At 32.9% G+C, this 23,493-nt stretch overlaps 1 protein-coding gene across 1 annotated transcript; it reads right to left on the bottom strand.

Moving 5' to 3' along the window:
* Positions 1-2,456: 2,456 nt before the first annotated feature.
* Positions 2,457-23,413, bottom strand: LOC129227764 (guanine nucleotide-binding protein subunit alpha-13-like). Its single transcript, XM_054862370.1, has 3 exons — positions 22,937-23,413; positions 12,181-12,231; positions 2,457-3,032 (listed from the first exon to the last, which is right to left on the bottom strand). Exons 1-3 carry the CDS (start codon positions 23,411-23,413, stop codon positions 2,457-2,459), a joined length of 1,104 nt encoding a protein of 367 aa, XP_054718345.1.
* Between the last annotated feature and the right edge of the window lie 80 nt (positions 23,414-23,493).

Genomic DNA, 23,493 nt, shown 5'->3' with positions numbered 1-23,493 from the left:
CAAACAAAAAACTTGCATTGTTTTAAAAGATTTTTTTTTTTTGAGTATGTAAACACGCAAGCAAAGTCTAACATTTTTTAATGGTAGAAATAGATCCATTTGCATCCATGAGTTATATTTGAGAAGTAACAATCAAACGAATAAAATAAATAATATATAAAAACACGTAAATATAAAAACAATAACAATTTCTTTTGTAAGATGCTTTCATATGCAAGTTTTTTTTTTTTTTTTTTTTGATTGATAAAGGCATTCCTAACAACATTGAAACACCCTTGCAATTCTTATTCCATTCCTGCATTCTTAATGTTGTCTTTTTATGATTTAATGCCAAAATATCCTTTCTCCCAAAAACACCAATTACAATTATGATTTTGAATTATGAAAAATCCTCCTTTTCAAATTATGCAATAGAGAGGAATAAGGCCCATGTATATTATTGTTTTGTTGCAGTGGTTCAACCAAAAATTATTTAAAAGGGTCAGTCCTTTTCAATGATCAAAAAAGAAATTTTGTGCGGTTTTTAGAGGGGGGGGGGGGGAGATTTATTCTTAAATATCTTTTACTATGTTTGTGCTAGTATTATTAATACCACTTGGAAGGCAGTTAGTTTATTTGTGTAGCGAATATTGATTTTAGGCACTTGCAAAAGTGAAGGTTTGCAAATAGGGGAGGAGTTTGATTTTGACTGACGGCAGCACCAAATCTACAACTTAGGCCCAATATTGAGGGGAAGGAAAAGTCTGGCAAATCTGCAATACCAATTATTGCAGATCCAGATTCTGCATCTGCGGTAACTGTTAGCAACCAATTACATGACTTAATGACTTGCAGATTTAATAAGCCCTTACTCGGAAAGTACGGATATTTATGGCTGTGCTGGCTTGATTGGTAAGGCATCGGGCTTGTGACCGGAGGATCCTGGCTTACTTTATAAGATTTCAAATGGGGTTGTTTCCTTCAGTCAAAAGTTGTATTTTTTGTCACTGAAATTGATAGAATAAGCAAAAAAAAAAAAAATAATAATAACATGGACCCAGAAAATACTTTCATTTTCCCAACAGCTAGTTTTAAATTAATATTTTAAAATGTCCAATTTTTCAAACAAGGTGGTCTTGATGACGTCACAAATGATGCACTTTGCCGCATCTTTTTACTACGTTTCCACGTTATGATAATCAAGCAGCAAATTAAAATTGCGCTCTACGCTTGCTATCAACCATTTCATTGCCAATACACGTGAGTGAAGATGCGAATTAAATATTTTGCACTTTAAATGGCAACACTGAATGGCATTTCATTATTTGTGATGTCATCGGCAGAAGCCGTAAACAACAAAAGTGCACAGATTTAAGTAATTTTTTAAAAATATTAAGCTTAAACAAATTATTTTAAAAAACGGTCAGATCCTATGTTCTTAAGCATGCTCTTTCAGAAAAAAATACTTTTAAAATTTTGGAAACGACCTCATTATAATTATTTCATTTTAAATATTTTTATGGTGGGTACAATTTAACAATCACTACGCAAGTCTTTTTGAAAAATAGCTTCTGAAGTTTTTTCTCACCAAAAACCAAAACTGCAATTCATTAGTTGTTGCTTCTTCAGTTTACAAAGTAAAAACCAGTGAGCTGCACTGAGGCTAATGATTGAAAATTGTAGTTGACTGAATAAATCGATATAAGATGTGAATTTATTTAATACAGATCATTTATATACTTTAGTATATATAAATATTGAATGGTTTACCTCATCAAAATTATATTGATGAGTTATGATTTTTTGGTTGAAAAATTCTGAACTCTGGGTAGGTTGTGGTCCCAGTATTCTGAATTTGAGGTCTGTATGCAAGGTGGCATAATAATAAACATATTATGTGTTTGTCTAAAGAACTTATAACTGGATATTTGTTTAACAAATGGATCAATTAGGAAACATTTGTCAAGGGCAACATCAACTTTGGGGATGGCTTTACTCAAAATGCTGAACAAACCAAATTAATACATGTAAAAATGAGAACAAAAACTTTGAAAGAATTTTGACAAAATTCGAATAAAGAAAAATTGTCTCGCGAAAAAATTGCACATAATGTTACTTACTTCTTGAATTTACTCTAAATTTTGTATTGCACAAATAGTATATTGTGTTATGGATTTCAAATTCAAATAACATTTCTTACATATCTAAAGCAAAACATCTTGTGACAAAGTCAAAATAATAAATATTTGCATTACATTCTGCAAAAAGTAAGTAATATTTAAGTAGAAGTGAAATTGCAAAAGTACCTATATAAATCTATATTACATGTGTAATATTTATAAGATCATACAGACAACCAATCTTATTAATGGAATGTAAACTGAAACAGTAATTGTAGAAAGATAATTTGTAAAATTGGTACAAAGGCTGTACAAAACCTTACAACGTGAGATCTCGGCAAAGCTGAAACATTAGGTTTATTGCAACATTAGCTGAGTTATGTTTTTTTGAAGTATTGAGTCTCTTACAGCATTAAAAACTACTTTGATGTTTTCTGTGTCCACAGCAGTAGTATAATGATGAAAGATAGGTTTGTTTTGATCTCGTTTAGTATTCTCAAAAAGTTTTAGAATGAAATTTTGCACATGTTCTAAATTAAATGGATCACCTTGGTAATCTGGAAAAAAATCCGAGATATTGGATATTTTTATTTCAATTTTCTTTTGAAGAAGGTCCGTTTTATTAAGAAATAATATGAAAGATACTTCAGAAAATGCTCGATGATTTATTATGGTCTCAAAAATGTTCCTGGATTCGAGCAAACGATTCGTGCAACGATCCTCAAGTAACACTTGGTCAAACTCACTGGAAGACACTAAAAATAGAATGGAAGTCACACAATCAAAGCACTGGAACCATTTCTGTCTTTGAGATCTTTGTCCACCAACATCTACAAAGAGAAAGGGCACTTCGTTGATGTGTATGGTGAATTCAGTAATACCTTTAGTTGCCTTGCGAGCATGCAGTATGTCCTGATGAGAAGGGGTATAATCCTGCAATGTTTTTGATCTCATTAACAAAAATTAATTTGAAAAATATAAATTAATGAATCCATTGCCTTAATTAAAAAACAAGCAAAGCAGTCTCTCGTTACATCACTCATTCGAATAGATCATTTTTGTTTCCCGAAAAATTACATTAAAAAAAACATATTTCTCTTTATTTGATATTGCAGGAATTTTTTTCTTTTTAATTCTTGTGAGAAAAAGTACATATTTTTTAAATCAATGAAAAAACCTGGCACATTCGATTTTTTATTGCAGTTTAAAAGCTGCAACTTTCAATTCGTATTCCACTATAAAACAAGAGAAATATTTAAAACTAAACTACTTTTTATTTTAAAAGAAAAATTGACTAACATTTTTTTCGTTTAAGAAAATGGCTCTATTTTGATAATAAGCTAACCTTTTTGTAGGTGCACATGACAATAATTTGTAACTTAATTGAAATCTTGCCTTTCATGACCTCGGTCACATCTTTTTTGGATATACAGTGAAATTCCGTTACAATTAATACTACAATGAATTTGGCTTTTTAAGTAAAATTTGGAACAGAAGAGTTTTATAATTAAGGCTATGCCACAACATACTAATCTGCTTAAAACAGCTCAGAAATAAAGTAGAATCTCTCAATAAGGGACACTAAGAGGACTGCACAATTTGTCCCTTAAATAGAAGTGTCCTTTCTTCGGAGGTAGACGAGTTCATGCATACTGTGTAAACTCAGTATAATTTCATAGTAAGCGTAAACTATTAACATTTCAGATTAATTGTTGAAAATGTTTCATGCATGCATATGCTAAATTGAATTCAGAATTATTTAAACTGGGAAAAAAAATATCAAAATTATATCAAAAATTTTGTAGTATCAAAGTTTTTTAACTGATTTTCATTAATTACACTTGAGTAATTCCACGTCAAATCAACACAATTTGGAGCAATTTTAGGACGCACCGTCACAGATCTGGATGAAACTTGGTACATCAAGAGATTTAACCTAGTTATGAATGAAAACGCTAAAAAAAAATTTTTCTTTCTCCTCATTTAGCAGTTATTAATTATTGATTATTCAAATTTTTGTTAAAAAATGCTACACTTTGAGACTGTTAATCCTTGTTTTCTCAGAAACTATAAAAGATACAAGCTTGATATTGGTCTTGTTTTAAAGCTCTTTTAATCTGCTTCAATTTGATATGCAACTTAATGAAATTCAAAATTTTTTAATTTAAAATTAAATTTAAATAAATTTTAAAATTTAAATTTTTCAAAAACGGACAATTTTAAAATTTTGAAAAAAAATCACAAAATTGCTTTGTGCTATCCTCTCACATCTCACCAAGTTTCATATTGGGATCTTAATGGGATCAGTTGATACAGGGAGGACAAGTTTCACATATCTGCCAAAATATGGGTTATTGTGCTGAATAGTTATTATTTTATGTGCAAAAAAAAAAAAATAAATAAATAAATATGCTTCATACATGTTCACTTTTTTATGCAGAACTGTCTACTAGAAATGAAGTTTTTCTTAGTACGATTTGTTCCTGAAAAATAACTCATTAATAAAAATATTAATCATCTAAATCTCATCTCATTGAGAAAAATAAATTAAAAAGAAATAAAATTTTAAAAAAGGAAAGGAAGAAAGGGAAAAAAAAGAAAATATTTTCTCTGGGGATGTGAACTTAAAATAATCCACTACAAATTCAGATCTGAAACAGTAAGCTACCCTTTTCCCCCCCTTTGCTAACAAAATGAAACAGACTGGGGGTGGCTATTGAGAATGAGATCCAATGGTTCGTTCTGCCTCACTGCTTTTTTCTCCACCTGTCACTGGTTTGGGATTGACCAATTTTTCAACATGTTTCATGTTTTTGCTTGTGGAGTTCAGTCAGCAGTACCATAAAATCTCAAAAGCACCCCCCCCCCCTTAGTTTCAAAAGATAACTTACTAATTCCAAAAAAAGGGGGGGGGGAGGTTATAATCAAATTTTGTTTTTGTAAAATTTGCCAAAATAATTGTTTGTAGCAATATTAATTTTAGAGTACACAAAATAAATAAGTAAATAATAGTTACTCTTAATATTAAAGAAAAGGGAGAAATGAATTAATAAAAGCCTGTCATAATTTTATGGCATGGGTGCGACAATATTTTTTTGAAAGAAAGGATTTTGCACCTTAAGTTACCAAAACCCCTTCCAAAAATAATCAAAAGCAGTACACTCACATGAACTTCTTTTGTAACACATATGAACTGAACAAAAAGAAAAGTGCCCTTGCATCAAAAGGCATCTAGACTTTTGGAAGGAATAAAACTGAAACTATTTTTTTTTTTTTTTTGCAAGATCCTTTTTTTTTTGTTTTATTTAAGTCATAGTGTTTTCTTTTCTTCTTGTTGTCTTTTTTTAGAAAAGAAAACCAGCACATGAAGAGGGAAACTAAACCTCTAGAAATGCTTGCCAAATAGAGCATAAAATGTTCATTCTTATTTATTTATTTGGGGGGGGGGGGGAGAGGTGAAGGAATGAAGGGGGATGATCTGAAAATTTTTAGGAGAGGGGAGGGGGAGGGTATATTTGGGATTGCAAAATGATCCTTCCACAAAAAAAGGGTGGGGGATAGAGGGATTCTTTCTGGTGTTTATAATACTTTCTTGTTCTGAAAAACACAATTCCTGTTGAAACTATCTTCAGTCAGCATTCAAGCTTTGTCTTCTGCTGTGCAAACTTCATTTCTTTAACTTTCAGTTATTTTATTTCAGTTGGTTTATATCAGAACTGAAACAGTCTATTTTTAAACTAATTTTGACACTCAGCGTATTTATATTATTTGCTAAGTATTTAATTTTATCATGAATCATTTAAATTGTTGCAATCCGTTCAAAAAGTATTCTCACTCACACATAAGAAAAGGATTGAGATCTGCAATGCCATGGATGTATTCATTTGTACCAGAAATGCCTGAAAAGTCTAAAATATGTGACAGATGCAGAAAGGAGCTTTTGCGGTTGAAGAAAACCACTGAGTCAACTGTAGATAATAGTGCCTCCAATAGTCATGAATCACCAGGTAAGAACTTAGATAGGGAAAGTGAGAGTGACAATTACTCGGACAGATCATTACTTCAAGACTCATTCAGATCATTAAATGACTCTATTGTTCAGTTAGGTGAATCCCCGGTCAACAAGAAAAAAAGAAGATATAAGAAATATTCTCATAACGAAAGCAAAAAAAATTAGCTCTGCAGTGAAAAGAAAACTTCTTCCAAATGCTGATTCCGATAGTGAGAAAGAGGATCCAAATAAGGAAATGGTGATCATTTGATACAAGTTTATCAAAATTGTAGCAGTCAAGCAAAAAAGACAATGATATTGACTCTATTGCCAGATAACTGGAGCATTAGAAAAATTTCTGAAAAATTAAAAACATCGAACTACCATGCACGCCAAGCTAAAAAGCTTTTAAAACAAAAAGGGGTTTTGTCCACTTCCAATCAACATCCAGGGAAAAATTTGCCCATAGAAACTGCTGAGATTATACAACAATTTTATGAAAGTGAAGATATAAGTAGGCCAATGGCAGGAATGAAAGATTGCATTTCAGTGAAGGCAATTAAGTTAAAATGTCTAAAAGATTAATGCTTTGTAATCTAAAAGAAGCATACAAACTTTTTGAAGAAATGTATCACGATGTCAAAGTTGGATTCTCCAAATTTGCCGAATTAAGACCCAAGAATTGTATTTTAGCTGGACAAAGTGGTACACATGCAGTTTGTGTGTGTACCATTCATCAAAATGTTAAATTAAAAATTGAAAATTCCAAAATGAGCTGGATCACAAATGGAAAGATAAAAAAATATACAGATTGTCTTGTAAAAATTGTGTGCAACCCAGCTTCCATTGACTGTTATTTTTCGAATTGTGCAAATTGTCCTGGCATTGATGAGATACAGAAAATATTGGAAGATGGTACAGAAGAAAATATGATTGAAACGATAACATTCCGCCAATGGATTTATGTAGACAGATGCAATCTGGAAACTTTACAAAAACCCACCAATGAGTTCATTGAAATTTTTTGTAATGATTTGAAAGTTCTTCTTCGTCACGACTTTATAGCTAAACAGCAGAGTTCTTTTATGACCCATACAAAAGAAAATTTGTCTCAGTTTGAGGTGGCAGTAGTTTGCGACTTTTCCGAAAACTATAGCTTTGTTTTGCAAAATGAAGCACAATCATTTCACTGGAACAGAAATCAAGCCACAATTCACCCTTTTGTTATATATTTCAAAAATGAAAACAAAATTCATCACCTTAGCTTTATTATAATCTCAGAATGTCTTGAGCACAACACAGTAGCTGTTCACCTATTTCAACAAAAGCTAATAAATTTTTTAAAATCTAAATTGGAGAAAAGGTTAGACAAAATTTTTTATTTCTCCGATGGATCAGCTGCACAATACAAAAATAAAAAGAATTTTTTAAATCTATGCTGCCATGAAAGAGATTTTGGTATTGAGGCTGAGTGGCATTTTTCTGCCACTGCTCACGGTAAAGGCCCATGTGATGGCGTGGGTGGTACACTCAAAAGAGAAGCAGCAAGAGCAAGTCTTCAAAGGCCGTATGAAAACCAAATTACGACACCTATGCAACTGTACCAATGGGCAAAATCTGACCTTTCAAAGACCATGTACTTCAGTTACGCCAGCCAAAAAGAATATATTCAAAACGCAGAACAGCTCTCTCTCATCGTTTCCAGCAAGCAGTGCCAATACCAGGTACCCAAAAGCTGCATGCCTTTATTCCCTCAAGCTGTGGAACAAAGGTGAGCGCCAAGGCATTTTCTTTTTCTCCATCATCCACTGAATATTCTGTCATCTCAACTGGAGAAAGTGTTCCTTTAATGATGAAAGATCTCAATGGATATGTCATTTCCATATATGATAAAAAATGGTGGCTAAGTTATGTTTTGTCCAAAAATGAAGATAATGAAGTGAAAGTCACTTTCCTCCACCCACCAGGACCTTTTCCTTCATTTTCATATCCAACAGTGCCAGACATTCTATGGATACCTTGTTCGGACATTATTTGTAAAGTAAATCCCATCACGCCAACAGGGAGGACATATACTCTACCAGCTGAAGAAAAGAACAATATTGTAAATATTTTGCAGCTTAGAGAGTAAAAAACTCCGACAAATGTAGGACAATGCTGACGTTCTCTTTTTTTTAAAAAAAGAGTTCTTGTGAGTTTTATTTATTTTTTTCCATTATTATTTTAATTTCATTCAATTTTAAAATAGGTGTAAGACATTAGAAGGTTTTACATTACTATTAGCAGTTCATTTATAGTTTCCTGTGCTAATTTAATAACTTAGAATAATATTTGAGTAATCCATCAGAAAGGTATTTTGTCCAAAATGCAGAAACTTTGATATATGTAAAACTTGTCCTCCCTGTATCATCTGATCCCATTAAGATCCCATTATGAAACTTGGTAATATGCTAGAGGATAACACAAAGTAATTTTGTAAATTTTTTCAAAATTTTAAAATTGTCCATTTTTAAGAAATTAAAATTTTAAAATTTAATTTAATTAAATTTTAAAATTATTATTTTTTGATTTTATCAAGTTGCACATCAAATTAAAGCACATTAAAAGAGCTTCAAAACAAGACCAATTTCAAGCTTGTATCTGTTATAGTTTCTGAGAAAATGAGATTTAACTGTCTCAAAGTGTAGCATTTTTTGATGAAAATTTGAATAATTAATATTTAATAACTTTTGAATGAGGTGAAAGAAATTTTTTTTTTAGCATTTTCATTCATAACTGGGCTAAATCTCTTCATGTACCAAGTTTCATCCAGTTCTGTGACGGTCCGTCCTAAACCGTGTGATGATCTGACACGGAATGACCCACTTTTGAATTAATACTTTACATGGATTTGTTTGATGGTCATGTAATTTACAATGCAAAAACAGTGTGATAACATTTCAAATTTTCTATACAAAGCTTATCATGAGCGGCATTCACCCCACTAACTGTTGGGGCTTAGTCTATTTTGAAAAACTGATGAGAGGGAAAAGCATGAATGTATAGACCTCAGTAAGTATTTTAGAATACTTATTTATTTGCCTGTTAATGGCAAGACAAACTTTTTGGACAAAAAAGGACCCTGAATTCCTATAAATTCGATATTTCTAATATACATACCTTAAATCGAGTGTCTCTTAATAGCCATGTTTACCATGAACCTTTTCTACCCGGAAAAAACCTGCTTTTAACCACATTCCGGTTACTTGCCGGGGAAATATGGAATTTTCTTCCCCCTGCTATGGACTGGAGTGAAAATGGAGTTTTTATTCAGACTGGTTTGTTACAAAACGAGTTTGTTTACTAGCCGGGTACAGCTGCGAAATATGCTGGGTAAATCTGCTTCCTCAGATACAGGGTACAAGCTCTTTTTGCATGTGAAAGGAGTATTTTTTATCCTTTTTTTTCAGAGTTGGAGTGGAGAAATGCGAGGGACAAAAGTCTAATGTAAATGCGGCTAATGAGAGGCAAATACAAGGAGGTCCATATTCAAAGGGATTGGGACCATAAAAAGTGTCCCAAAAAGGAAGTACACACTACTATATCATATTACAAATGATTGGAACAGTTTCATAAACTCACAATAATGGTTCATTATCAATAATTTTGAATACTTTAGAACATAAATTTTACAGGAAAGGACAAATAAAAAGAATCTAGGATGATAATTAGTCCTAAAATTAGACCATAATCTTAGATACACATGGCATTGTTCAATGATTTCATGATAATGAAACTTTAGAACTTACTAATAAGATATAACAGGTACCTTACATATTAAAGTTTTGAAAACTCAGGGAAATGTGGAGATGAGCAAGGAATTTTATTCCAGAGTTTGTACGCATTTTGAACAAAATCAGTTTTAAAAACAGGGAGTATAGGTTTCTATTGTACTGCCTGATTATCAGGCTTGCACTAATTTCTGTCACACAAACTAAAGCACTTTTGAAGGACCAAAATGATACAATGAGGGAGCAATAGAATTTTCAGCAAATATCTAATAATAGGGTATCAATAAATGGCTTGTACCAGCGGCAGCAACCCTTAAAATCGGCTTCCGAAAATTTGAGAATTCAGTTTGACCAATTTCAACCCCCCCCCCATGTATGATAAATATTAAAGTGTGGGTTTTAAAATTAGATAAAGCTGTTTGAAACTAATAATGATGATTAAAAACCAGTTAGGCTAATGCTTTTGAATTTTTCTAGCCATCTGTGATCAGAAATGGTCAGCGGTTGGTTGTCCCATGGATCACCGCTTATTTTTAGCTTATTTTCCCAGTAAAAGTCAGAAAAAAAAGAAAAAAGCATGAAAGAAGGCTTAATGCATCTTAAAAATATCGGGAAAAACAAAAAAAAATCAAAAATAAGTAAAATAATTAAATAAATATTGAAAAATTCAAAGTTGGAAAGTAGGGTATTGAGATGGGAAAAAAATGTCTGTCGGTCTGTCTGTCCCCCCCCTCTAATAACTTTTGAATGAATAGTCCGATTTGAACAAACTTTTTTTTGTTCGAAAGATCTCGGCGAGTACACCTCATTCCCATATTTCACTTTTTGATTTGAACTATTTGTTGTTCAATTTTGAACAGTTCAAAAAAATTTAACAGCGCCTACGGGGAAATTCAAGGCAATTCCGAACTGTGATGCGAATTTGCTTTAAACAAACTTTGCAGGAAAAAACTTTTGATGAAAAACTTGTATATAAAATATCTTTTTGATTTGAACAATTTTCCATTCAATTTTGAACAGTTCAAATCCCTTAACATTAGTGCCTACGGGGAAACTGAAAGTCAATGTAGATTCCGTACTTGAAGGCGGATTTACTTCAAACAAATTTTGTTGGAAACAGCTCTTGACGCCAAACTCCAGACTCTGACAATTTAGGGGCACCTGACTCCGACTCGACTCCTGTGCCCGATAGTTAATCGGACTCCGACTCCCCGACTTTGACTTTGTAGCTTTGGCAAAAATTTATACATGGAGGACAGATGACTGACTCTGATTTTTGGATATTCGACTCCGACTCCTTTATCCCAAAATGATATTGACTCCGACTCCTCAGCTATGGTTTTAATTGTGAAATAATTATTGTTGATATGACTTGTTTTTATTTTCACGCTAAAGTTTTAATTTAGGCTTTCAGTTTTCGGCGAATAAACTCGAAGTCATTCATGTTTCTACATAAAGATATACGCGGAAGATTTTTTTTTTTTTTTTTGACAATGAAAATTATTTCTTTAAGCTGAAATTTTATTGTTTTTATTCATTTTGGTAATTGCATTAATTCATTTAAAAAATTATTTTTGGCAACAGGGGAAAAAGAAACGATTTTTTAATATGATGTATTTATTTCAATAAGCTTATTTATTTTAATTATTATTTGTTTGGTTTTGAAAACTGTTAAAGAATTTTTTTAATGGGAAAAAGCGTAGGTAGCTGTGCTTTTCTTGAAAGGTGAGGAATATTTTATTCCTAGAAATCAGCTTATGATATTAAAAATATATGTTTGAAACAATTTGCGATTTTAGCTATTTTTGAGAATATTGATCAGGTAGTAGAAAGTAGTACGGGTATATGGGAAAGTAGGCTCCTTTAGTTCTAGACAGAACTTCTTGTTTTATGGTGGTCTAAGGCGGGTCTTGATAGTCTGGGGGACTATTGGACCAGTAGCAATTTCGAATGCTGAGCCAGTCATTTAAATTGAGTAAAACGAAGGGGGATGAGCTAGATTTCTGTGCAGATGGCAAAACCAGAGGGTCATTGTTTTAAGCTTTTTAAATCTCAAAATAAGGGAAAATTACTTCTTCAATATGGTCGTAGGTATGGAATAAGCAGCTGTTACTTGCAATGGAGTGAATAATTTTAAAAGAGCTTTCGATCTAACATTGGGAATTAAGAAATTGACTAGAGTTGGCCTAGGTGAGACCACAGCTTGTTTCTGCATTTGTATTTATAACAATGCTATAAAATTTACTCATTGACAAAAATGATAGAAATATTTCCATTAAACTATAACTGAAAATAAAATAAAAATAAACAATATACTTACAGGTGATGCAATTCGTTCCATATTATCAAAGAAATATTGAACACTGTCACTCTATAAACAAACAAATAAAGTTAATATTTCTTGACACATGTGCATTAAAAAAATACAAAGAGTATTTGATAAGCAAAAGTCTAAAATAAAAACTACACTACAATGAACACAATCCCACCATACAAGGTTTGCTCCAAAAGTAGTTTGACTGAACGTTTTCAGTTCAGGCAGAGCATTTGAAGGAGTTCTTGTCATGCTGGCCGGTTGGTGGGAGCATTTAGCATCATAACTTAACAGTCTCCTTCATGCTTTTGCAATGTTGGAAATTAAATATTGATTTCTAAATTTACCATTAAATTACAAATTTATTTCAAAAGAAATTACTAGTTAAGCCTACAAAAGGTTTATGGGGTGGGTCTAGGGAGCAAACAATTACAAAAACTTGAAACAAAATAAACATTTATTTAGGTCTATATGGGTTACAGGCAATATCACAACTGTGGTTAAAATTTAAATTTGAACTCAAATGCTTGAATAATAAGCATCACCAGAATTAGTAAAACCCTCAAAATGTCACCAATCTAGATAAATTCAGCATCCTCAGTACAATGCTTTCCTTAGTTCCAAATACTCGTTAACATTGACAATGCCAAATCCATCATCTCAGGAACACAGGCAAACTCTAAAGGATGTGGTTCAGGTAATTCAGTACTTCTTCACAGCACATGGCCTAATACACCATAGCACTAAATCCAGATTGAAGACACAATGGCCATTTATGAAAATTTTAAATATTTCATTAATATGACAAAACGTAAATTCAATGAAATAAGTTACTAAATCTAGCAACATCTATGGTACATAAAAATATCATTCAACTTGTAGCCATTCATAGCTGGGATGGAAAATAAAAGCATCGCAATAGCCCAAAAAAGTCATTTTCAGTCACTAGGAGAAATGCATAGCATAAGGAGAATACATTAGAAAAGGATAATTGAGTGCAAAAAGAGAGAAAGTCAGTATCTTCCAATGTTTATGTGACAATATAGTGCAGTAGAAATAGGCCAAAAAACACCTTGGGGTCAAACAAATTGCAACCGAAATGATTCTTGTGGTAAATGGTGGGTAACACACTCCTGATGAACATACTAAAAATATACATCCGTACTGTTGGGACAAATGTGTTTTTTGGACGCCATCTTGAAAATTCACGAAAAAAATTAAAAAATAAAAAACCATGCATGGTATCAAATGAAAGAAAATTTCAAGCTGAAAAGGAATGTAATATGGGATACTTAAAGTGAAGTAAAGATGATAAAAACAGACATCTATATTGTAGTGAAAAATGCGGGGGTTTTTTTTGAGCAATCACAGGTACAGATGTGATATACCCTCCCATTTGGCAACATCCGATTTTTTGTACAAAATTGAAATATTTTTCTCGCCAATGAGGTGATAATTTTTAAAGCATGGCATCCCTGGCAAAATTAACCTGTGTTTGGTAACCCGAAGGCAAGCTAGTTAGATCTGTTCAAACTTGTTTACTTGGGTTGTTTAGATACGTGTTGTTTCGTGCAATATACCTTACAGGAAAGCTTATTTTGTGTTACTTTAAATTCAGTAGTTATGTTTTGAAGTAAAAACATTAGAAAATGCCAGTTTCTTCAAACTTGAACGTTAACTAAAAGTTAACTCCAACGTGGTGTGTATCTGTAACGTGCCATTGTCATATGATGTATTGTTTTAGACTGAGTATGAAGATTTATACCATAAAAAGGTAAGTTCTTCATTTTAGAATTAAGGAAAAACCTCTCACTTCCGAAATTCTTTGTTTTTAAAAATCCTTGAGTGGTTCTTGTAGTTTTTAACTTTATTTTTACTGTTTTTATATTAATTTTACAAAAATAGTATGGTTATTTTGTTCTAAAAGTTAATTCTTATCGATGCCACGAATTATTTAGACATTCTATTAACGTGCTAACTTTAGGTACTGAATTTCTGGAAATAAGTTGACTCCAGCATTTTATAAAAATATAAAAGTGTTATTTTATGTAATATATAATAGGTATTTTGGAAGCATGTCTGGATAGCAAATAAATGTATGGTATTTTTGTACTATTTATGTTTAGGAGGTTTTGTTGAGACATTTCTACTTTTCATACATCGAAACTTGAGTAACTAAGCGCTTTTTTGGCTGAAATAGTTATTGATTTTGGGGATGTTTTCCGCTTTAAACATCGCAATTTGAATCGCTTTGCTCTTTTTTAGCAGAGTATGAGAAAAGTTTTTGTTTGATGAGATGCATGATGGAAAATAGCTTTTATTTCTATTGGTACATATTTCATTGGTGAGCTGTTATAGTAATTTGTCAATTTAAGCATTTTAAATACTTTCTAGTAATTGTTCGTTGTGTCCAAAACTTTCTAGTTTCTGGTATTTTTGAAGCGTATATTCATGATGCTTTTTGTTGTGGTTTTATGTTGTTTTTATATATATATTGTGTTCTGAAGTGCTTTGATCATATTTTTTTATCTGATTTTTTCTTGTTGGCGCTAAAAAAGCATCGCTAAGAACGATGTATGACATATGTCCTCATACATCGTTTTCTTGGCGACTCTTTCCTGGCGCCATCAGGAAAAAGTCGCCAAGGGTGGGGTATATCACATCAGTTCCCAATCACATTGCTTATTGTTCTTATTTGACTGTTTCTGGCGTCCTATGATTTTATTCCCCCCCCCCCCCCACCATCCTCTGCAGCACCACCATCGACTGGCCCCTCCCGATGCTGCTCCTCTAGCGAAAACCGTCTCCAGGTTGCTTCTATATCCTACGCAAACACACCCCCTACACCATACGCACACCTAAACACGCACACACTCATATCTGCACACAGACACAAACACACGGTACAGATGTGATATACCCCCCCCCCATTTGGCAACATTTGATTTTTTTGCACAAAATTAAAATATTTTTCTCGCCAATAAGGCGATAATTTTTTATGCATGGCATCCCTGGCCAAACTAACCTGTGTTTAGCAACCCGAAGGCAATCTTACAGATCTGTTCAAACTTGTTTACTTGGGTTGTTTGGGTTTCACGCAGGAGAGATACGTGGTGTTGTTTCGTGCAATATACCTTACAGGAATGCTTATTTTGTGTTAGTTTAAATTCAGTAGTTGTGTTTTGAAGTAAAAACATTAGAAAATGCCAGTTTCTTCAAACTTGAAGGTTAATTAAAAGTTAACTCCAACGTGGTGTGTATCTGTAACGTGCCATTGTCATATGATGTATTGTTTTAGACTGAGTGTGAATATTTATACCATATAAAAAGGTAAGTTCTTTATTTTAGAATTCAAAAAAAACCTCTCACTTCCAAAATTCTTTGTTTTTACAAATCCTTGAGGGGTTCTTGTAGTTTTTAACTTTATTTTTACTGTATGTAAATTAATTTTACAGAAATAGTACGGTTATTTTGTTCTAAAAGTTAATTCTTATCGATGCCACGAATTATTTAGACATTCTATTAACGTGCCTCCTTTAGGTACTGAATTTTATGTTAACAATTGAAAGTTCTTTCGGTTGTACTCTTAAAAATGCTGAATTTTATTAATAAATCTGCACAATAATGGTGCATATTTCACACTTAAAACTGTGTCATTATTGTACACTGAACGGAAGGAGCCACCCTTGGGTGTCTCCATGAAAATATACATAACTGTGACCATACTCCGACTGTAATGTATATTAACAGTCGGAGGGATAACGGACCGAGGTCCTGGCGAGCCAGAGGTCTCATAGTACTTTCGTAATGAGACCGAGGCAGGGCCGGCGAGCCGAAGTCTCATTACGAAAGTACTATGAGACCGAGGGCTCGTATCCCGGAGAAATGATGAAAAAAAAAATTAATGCATTAATTTCGACTTGTAATTAATACAATAATTTATTTCATTCTATTTTAATATGTTTACAAAAAACCCCGGCCCTGTACATTTTTGAAGCATATATTCGTGATGTTTTTTGTTGTGCTTTTATGTTGTTTTTATATATATTGTGTTCTGAAGTGCTTTGATCATGTTTTTTTATCTGATTTTTTCCTGTTGGCGCTAAAAAAGCATCGCTAAGAACGATGTATGACATATGTCGTCATACATCGTTTTCTTGGCGACGCTTTCTTGGCGCCAACAAGAAAAAGTCGCCAAGGGTGGGGTATATCACATCAGTTCCAAACACACACTTGTGATTGCGAAAAACATAATTTGAATTCAAGATGTCAAAAAATTCAAATTAATTTTTGTTTTCCATTTTTGGCCGCAATCATCATTTTGAAAAACCATGACTTTTTTTTTAAAATCGTGTGTGGTATCAAATGGAAGTAAACTTCATGCTGAAAAGGAACATAAAAAGGGATATTTGAAGTAAAGTGGGCAGAGTAAAAATTTACATCAGTACTGAAGTGAGAAATTCGGTTTTTTTGGTCCCATCTTGAAAAATCACAGAACATTTTTAAAAATAAAAAACATCATGTGTGGCATCAAATGAAAGGAAATTTCATGCTCGATAAGAAAATAATTTTGATTTAGACTAATGAAAGGAAATAAAGAAATAGGAGCCGAAACACTAACGTCGCTTGTTGTGTTAAAAACATTATTAATCTAAGCGGTTTAAGAACAGTGAAAAACTTTGCATCCAAGTACGTTTTCCAAAAAGGTTGAATAAATACATTTTTCAAAAAAAGAAAATTATGAGAATTTAAAAATGTTTTATAAAATAGGATATTTACGTCATCCAAAATGAAATCTCATCTTTATCTTCATCCAAATTCAAAATGTTTCCTGTGTTTGTGCAGTTATTTTCAAAGTTGTTACAAATTACCGAATATGAAAGTCCATATCGATGACATACATATTTTGCAGTGTTATATGGGTCTTCCAGCGTATTTTGGCTAGCACATTTAATTATATCTAAAAGTTGTCCTAGTGCTGGTCTCAAGTCTGGATTGGCTGAAATTTCTTCATCTACGAACTGCCATGACCAAAAGTGTGGGATCAGGAGTTTATAATTCAAACTCTTTCCAAATGAAGCCCTGCAAATGTACTCGATATAGATGATATTTCGATGCATTTTGCGTTGGTGGAAAACAAGCTATGTCAAATTCCTTTTAGCTGAAGCTATTTTCCTAAGGCATTGCTTATAGCGAAGCGTGTTTAGGTAGCCTGTGTCGATGTTACCTCCATATAGTGACACAATAAACTTACAACCGATTTCAACCAAATATTCCTTAGTAACAGCTTTCGAAGATCCGAAATGGCATGCTCAAGTCTTAAGAGTCAGATCTTAAAAACAAAATATGCTCCTAGTAATAGATATTATTCAGTTGTATTATTGGTTGGTTAATATGGATACTGATGTTAGATTCAGTTTTAATAAACATAATAGTTGAAATATTATTACTGTATTACTTATGGCATTTTAAGAAAACATAACAAGGCTTTCCCACCAATTGATTTCTGAATGACTTGAATGTTACAAACTTTATCAGATTGTACGGCAATTCTTTTTAAAAAAAGTTCTTTTCAGAGCACTATCCTTTACATGAGCCATAAAAAAGTTCTTCTCGCCTGTAAAATTTTCATAACGTGATTTAAGTCCTTCCGCCTCTAAGGTACAGATCCCATCCCCCCCTCCGCAACACTGCCAGAAGTGTCTATAATCACATCATTAAGACTTAAATTTTGAAAACTGTCCCAGCGAAGGCCTCTAAACTCATCCTCCTAACATCATTAAAGATCGTCTGAAATATATATATATAGCCCTTTTAAAATTTCATTTCCAAACAGTTTTTGGGAGGGAAATTTTAACCCCATCCCTTTCCAGAGTCAGATAAAAATATAAAGTATCTGTGCACGCAACTCAAAAGTATCTGCAAGCTAATCATTGTGTATCACATAAAAAAAGAAAAAAAAAAAAAAACGAGGGGAGGGGATTGTCCGGATTCCAAAATAAAAAAAGAAAAAACATTTTTAATCATAAGAAATAAATACTTGCAGGTATAATTAGAACTAATTTCCGTGCCAATTATGTGCTCCTATTCTTTTTAGCAGATATCTTTTCATGCCTAAGCTCACATATTTTTAGGAATTATATCTCCACTGCAAATCATACATTGATGAGACCTTTTTTTTTCTTAACCACCTTGCAGTTCTTGACTAGATATCTCGTCCATTTAACATGTAATTCTGTGACTGGCCAACCGCAAGGGGGTTAAGCTGTCGAGTCAAAAAATCAAAAGGATACCCAAATTTCTGAGAATGAAGGAAAAACTAGCAATTCGCTGCTTCTTGGAAATGTTTTGTTGAAGGAGGGGACAAAAACAAGTGCAATAAAATAAGTGTTATTTATGAAGATGAGAGATACCACAAGGAGCAAGTCCCCCATCTGCCTTTGGTCCCTTAATAGCCCAATGCACACAAGGATTCCAAAACTATGCCGTATTTTCGAACGTAAGCACCGCGGCACTTCTGAGAAAAAAAGTTTATACATTGCTGATGCGGCGGATACAGCAGATGTGGCGCATATGGTGCGTTTTTTTTTTAAAAATAGTTTACAACATGTTACAGAAAATAGACTATCTTGAAAAAAAAGGAAAATTAAATGCTTGGAAGTTTCTTCAAAATAAGAAATGCGCTTTAAAATGTGTTTTGAATAAAAGATAACAAAATTTTTCTTTTTATTTTTTGGTGGTATTATTAAGCACGCTTTTTTCCCCCAAGCGATCAACTGTGCAAAAAATTGATGAATTCATTATCGGCGTGTCCCGCCTTTTTAGCTTCCAATGTAATTTAAGTCTTTTGTACTTAACGGGAAGATAATATAAAATTATGCCAGAATGTGTTTTATGTCTTAAGTTTTTAGTTAAAACGATTGAGCTAAAATCGGAAAAAAAATCGAGCAATGATCTGGAAAATTTGCGGAATTCTTATTTCGCGGTCAAGTCCGAATCTTCTGCTTTAAGCATCGCTCTTTGGACTAAGGTGCTGAAATTTAAGCAGACTTTATCCTGTAATTATTTCAAATTAAGTTCATAACTTTTTTAAACATCCATAAAATCGTTCAAAGTTTTTTTCATGCGCAATGTAAAAATTTTCAGCAGCGATCCAAAATTCGGCAAAGTCCGTGGTTGTCAGATTTAGGGTAATTAACTGTCAGTAAGTAGTTAGGATTTTTTCTTTTTGAAATATTTAATCTGTTTAAATTGTGTTCTAGATATCTTCAAAAAAAAAAAAAAAAACGATCAGAAACAACTTTTTTTTTTCACATTATTTGTTAAACTGAAAGCGTAGCGCTTACGTCAGGTGCGGTTCTAATTTCCAAAAATACGGCAAATGCGAATTTGCTACCCCCATATGATAAGCTTTAAAGCCACAGAGGTGCTTTTGCGATTTGATATGAGCACAAAAAAAAAGAAAATGAAAAAAAAAAGAGCAAAAAGTAAATGCTAAGCCACATGAAAAGAATTGCTCAGTTATCACCTCTTGATGCATAGGAGAAAAAGGAGGAATAACATTTCAGTAATTTTTTAACAATAAGAAAAAGGACAAGTGGAAAACTAGAACATTACTCGCGACTATGGCGAGATGCGCATGTCCACGATGAATATATCCGCAAAGTAGCAAATATTTTCTTACAGCAGCGTATGTATCTGCGTCTGTCTATATTATCTAGAAATGATTACTACATTTTAGATTAGCAATATTAATTTTAAACAAATGAGAAGTAAAGGAGAACTTGAATGATTGTCGCGAGATGCGCGTGCTCGCAACGAATATCTCCGCACAGCAGCGAATATATCCACCTTACGCGCTTGCGTATATACTATCTATTAATATTTTTTACAAAATAATTAAATAATATCAGTTTTAAAGCAAATTAAAAGTGAAAAGTAAGAATTTGAACGATTATCGCGAGATGCGCGTGCCCGCAGCCAATGTATCCGCACAGCAGCGAATACATCCACCGAACGGGCGAGTGTATATACTATCTTGTAATAATTTTTACAGTCTAAATAAATAATATAAATTAGAAACGTACCGAGTACTCGGTAACTACTCGGTACTCGGCCAATTTGTCGAGTACTCGGTACTCGGCCAAATTCTGATCAGATACTCGGCCAATACCGAGTAGTTGCAAAAAATTGAATATTGTCCAAGACAGATACTAAAATTTATAAAAAAAAAGAGCAAGCATTATATTCTGCAATCATTTACAGTAAAAATTTATAAGTCAAATTTAAATTTTGAGAATAATGAAGTTTGTGGAATAAATCTTTATTTTAATATCCCCAAAGCTAATAAAACTTATTTATTAAAAATTATGCCAAAAAGGTATGTATAGAAAATATGGAATTTTTATATTAAAAATTGATTTTTGCTACAAACAAAAATTAGTTATAAAAAATATAATTACCTTTGCTTAAAAAATAAAAGGAAATAAAACAACGTTAAAAGCACCCTGCAGGAACACTGCAGACACGTGTTTTGGCATTACAAGGAATTTCTTTTTCAATGCACAAAATGGGAGCTCGTGGATTTAAAGGCATCCGACAAAAGTCGGATTTTTTTGTCGTATGTCTTTACATTCTTTAGCTCACATGTTATGCACTGAAAAAGACGTTCCTTGTAACGGGGGTCAGAAACACATGTCTGCAGTGTTCCTGCACATTTGTTTTATCTGCTTTTAAAAATTATTTATGTTTGGCGGACTAGAACTATAATTGATTGGTATACAGTGAAACTCCTCCTAACAGGCACCCCTCTTATGCAGACAGTTTTTAATTCCCCAGTTCCAATGCAAATAACATTATTAAACCCTTGTCCTGCAGACACCTCTCTATTGTGGACAAAAAAAAATTGTCCTGTTAGTGTCTGCATTAGAGGGATTTCACTGTAATTTGTTTTAATTCCAATTTGATTAATCATACCTTTTATTTATTTATTTTCAATTTTAAAAATAATTTTTTTGTAAAATTTTTGACACAAACTTAATTGTTTATATAATGCATAATTAAATTTCAGCAGGAATTTAGTTTTAAAAACTATTATATGGACAAGGAGGTTTATACTACTATTCCAATAAGTTCAAAATTCATCACATGTGTGTCGGTGGTTAAACATAATTGGTACTTTTTAACTAGGCCGAGTAGTGAAAGGCCGAGTACTCGGTAACTCGGTACTCGGCCGAGTAGTGAAAGGCCGAGTACTCGGTACTCGGCCAAAGTGCTACTCGGTACGTCTCTAATATAAATTTTAATTTAAAACGAATTAGAAATAAAGATATTATTTTTACTTCTTATTCGTTTCAAATTGATCTAATCTCTATCTTGTATTTAAAAACATACACGATTATCAGACGACGTGCAACTCCACGGCGAATGTATCCGCACGTCAGCAGATGTATCCGCGCACAGCGTGCGTCTACATTATCTAGCTCTGTCCCTTTCTTTAATGTCATCTAAGAAGACTGCACTTGCTTTTCAGAACTTCAATTTCAAAAAATTGCTGATGCGGATTGCAACAAAAAATTGCTGATGAATTGCTCAAGGGAGGGGCTATCACCCCTTCCTTGTATACATCCTTGGATTATTATACATTTTAGTCAAAATAAAAGCATTTTTTATAATGATAATGGTACATTTATCGAAGGTATGTATACTTGATTTCACAACTTGTTTACTTCTTACCATGGTGACAAAATAAAAAAAATTACTTTCAGCGATTAGTGATAACTACAAGCGTATGTTCACTCTAGAAATGAAAAGTTGAAGTTGCTGAGTGTCACCAACTACCAAATTCTTAGTTTGCAAAGGCAATAAAACAATCAAATTTTCCAAAAATAAAAAGTTTGCCAAGAGGAAAGGACAGGAGGATAACATGAAGCAAAATACCTTGTAAAACATGATCAAATACGGAAAAAGGAAGTGCAACATCATTTATGACAGGCTTTTAGATAGTCTTAAGAATCAAGTAAATCAAACCTTAGTTTTGGATGTCATACTGGAATGAGCTATGCAGTTTGGACACTCTAAAGGACGTCAAAAATAACATATCTATGGAACAGCAAACAGGACTCCATGCATTGGTGATTGTAACCAAAGGGTCACATTAATCAGAGGTCATTCTAAAGAGCGTCAACTGTATAAGCATAAGTAATAGATAAATTGATAGATTGTTACACAGACAAGGTTAAGCCCTTATCTTGAAGATTTCAATAGGGGGGAAGGGGAAGCAAATAGGGTACATATACTCCACATCTCATTGAAAGAGGGATCAACTTATCTTCTGACCCTATTGCGGTTTGAATTCTTAGTATACAATACTGCTTTTCTCAGAATTTTCAGAGCAGTGGCAGATTCACGTTTCTGGGACCTTTGTTTTTCGCAAGTTTTATGTGTAGATTGGACTCTTTTTCAAGGGCCTTATGTCATGTTGGGAGGAGGGGGGGGGGGGGGGGGGCGCCCGCAATGATGAAGTCCGCAACTGAAGTAGGATTTGATCTCATTTGATAAGCAATTTGTAAATCTACAAATAAATAATACATTTCAAAAAACTTTTCATTTACGCAATTTTTTTCACAAGAAATAAAAAAAAACACCATTTTAACAAATTGGCCAAAAAATTGACATGTATTGTCAAAATGTTTATTCAGGTGCTTCTTTAAAAGGATTTTGTAGGGTTAAAATTTCTGATAATTACTATCTAGTCACTTACTAATTGAAATTCTCTCCTCCTTAAATAGGCAGTCTTGATGCCCTTGTCTTGCCATAGTTCTTTCACAGATGGAGCATAATGAAGGAAAGCATTTTTGTCCAAAAATGAATTTTCATACTGCATGACACGTTCACCAAACTGTTGGTGTGACGGGTCTTGCCAAGGAATTTCAAGCTTATCTCTAGCATCGACTAAAACTTTCATTCCTCTCACAACGTTCTGATAAATTGTAATCCTATATTCAGCAATAGTTTCGTCATCAAAAGTCAAACCATGTATGATTCTCATCTGTTTAAGAAATGTGCTTTTCCCACTCTCACCAGCACCCAATAACAATAGTTTTACCAGCTTACGACGAGCTCGTTTGTCTAGTTCTAACATTTTATCAATTTTTCTACTTCGTTGATATTGTTCTATTTCATCAGGCCCATATTTTACTCGCTCAAAACACGAACATCCAAAGCAGACACTGGCCATCCTGGCCATCTTTGACAACACAGAGTTGAGTTGATTCAGATTAAGCACCACTTTTTGCAAAATGGATGGAGGGATACAGG

This window comes from Uloborus diversus, chromosome 8 (genome assembly GCF_026930045.1).
Source record: "Uloborus diversus isolate 005 chromosome 8, Udiv.v.3.1, whole genome shotgun sequence".
In the NCBI taxonomy this organism is placed as follows: domain Eukaryota; kingdom Metazoa; phylum Arthropoda; class Arachnida; order Araneae; family Uloboridae; genus Uloborus; species Uloborus diversus.
This window is presented reverse-complemented; position numbering and strand designations above follow the sequence as displayed.

Coding starts and splice junctions, on each gene's coding strand:
- LOC129227764 (XM_054862370.1), bottom strand. CDS start 23,413: ATGGCCAGTGTCTGCTTTGGATGTTCGTGTTTTGAGCGAGTAAAATAT. Junction 12,232..22,936: donor GGAGGAGAGAATTTCAATTA/GTAAGTGACTAG, acceptor GTTTGTTTATAG/AGTGACAGTGTTCAATATTT. Junction 3,033..12,180: donor TGGAACGAATTGCATCACCT/GTAAGTATATTG, acceptor AAAACATTGCAG/GATTATACCCCTTCTCATCA.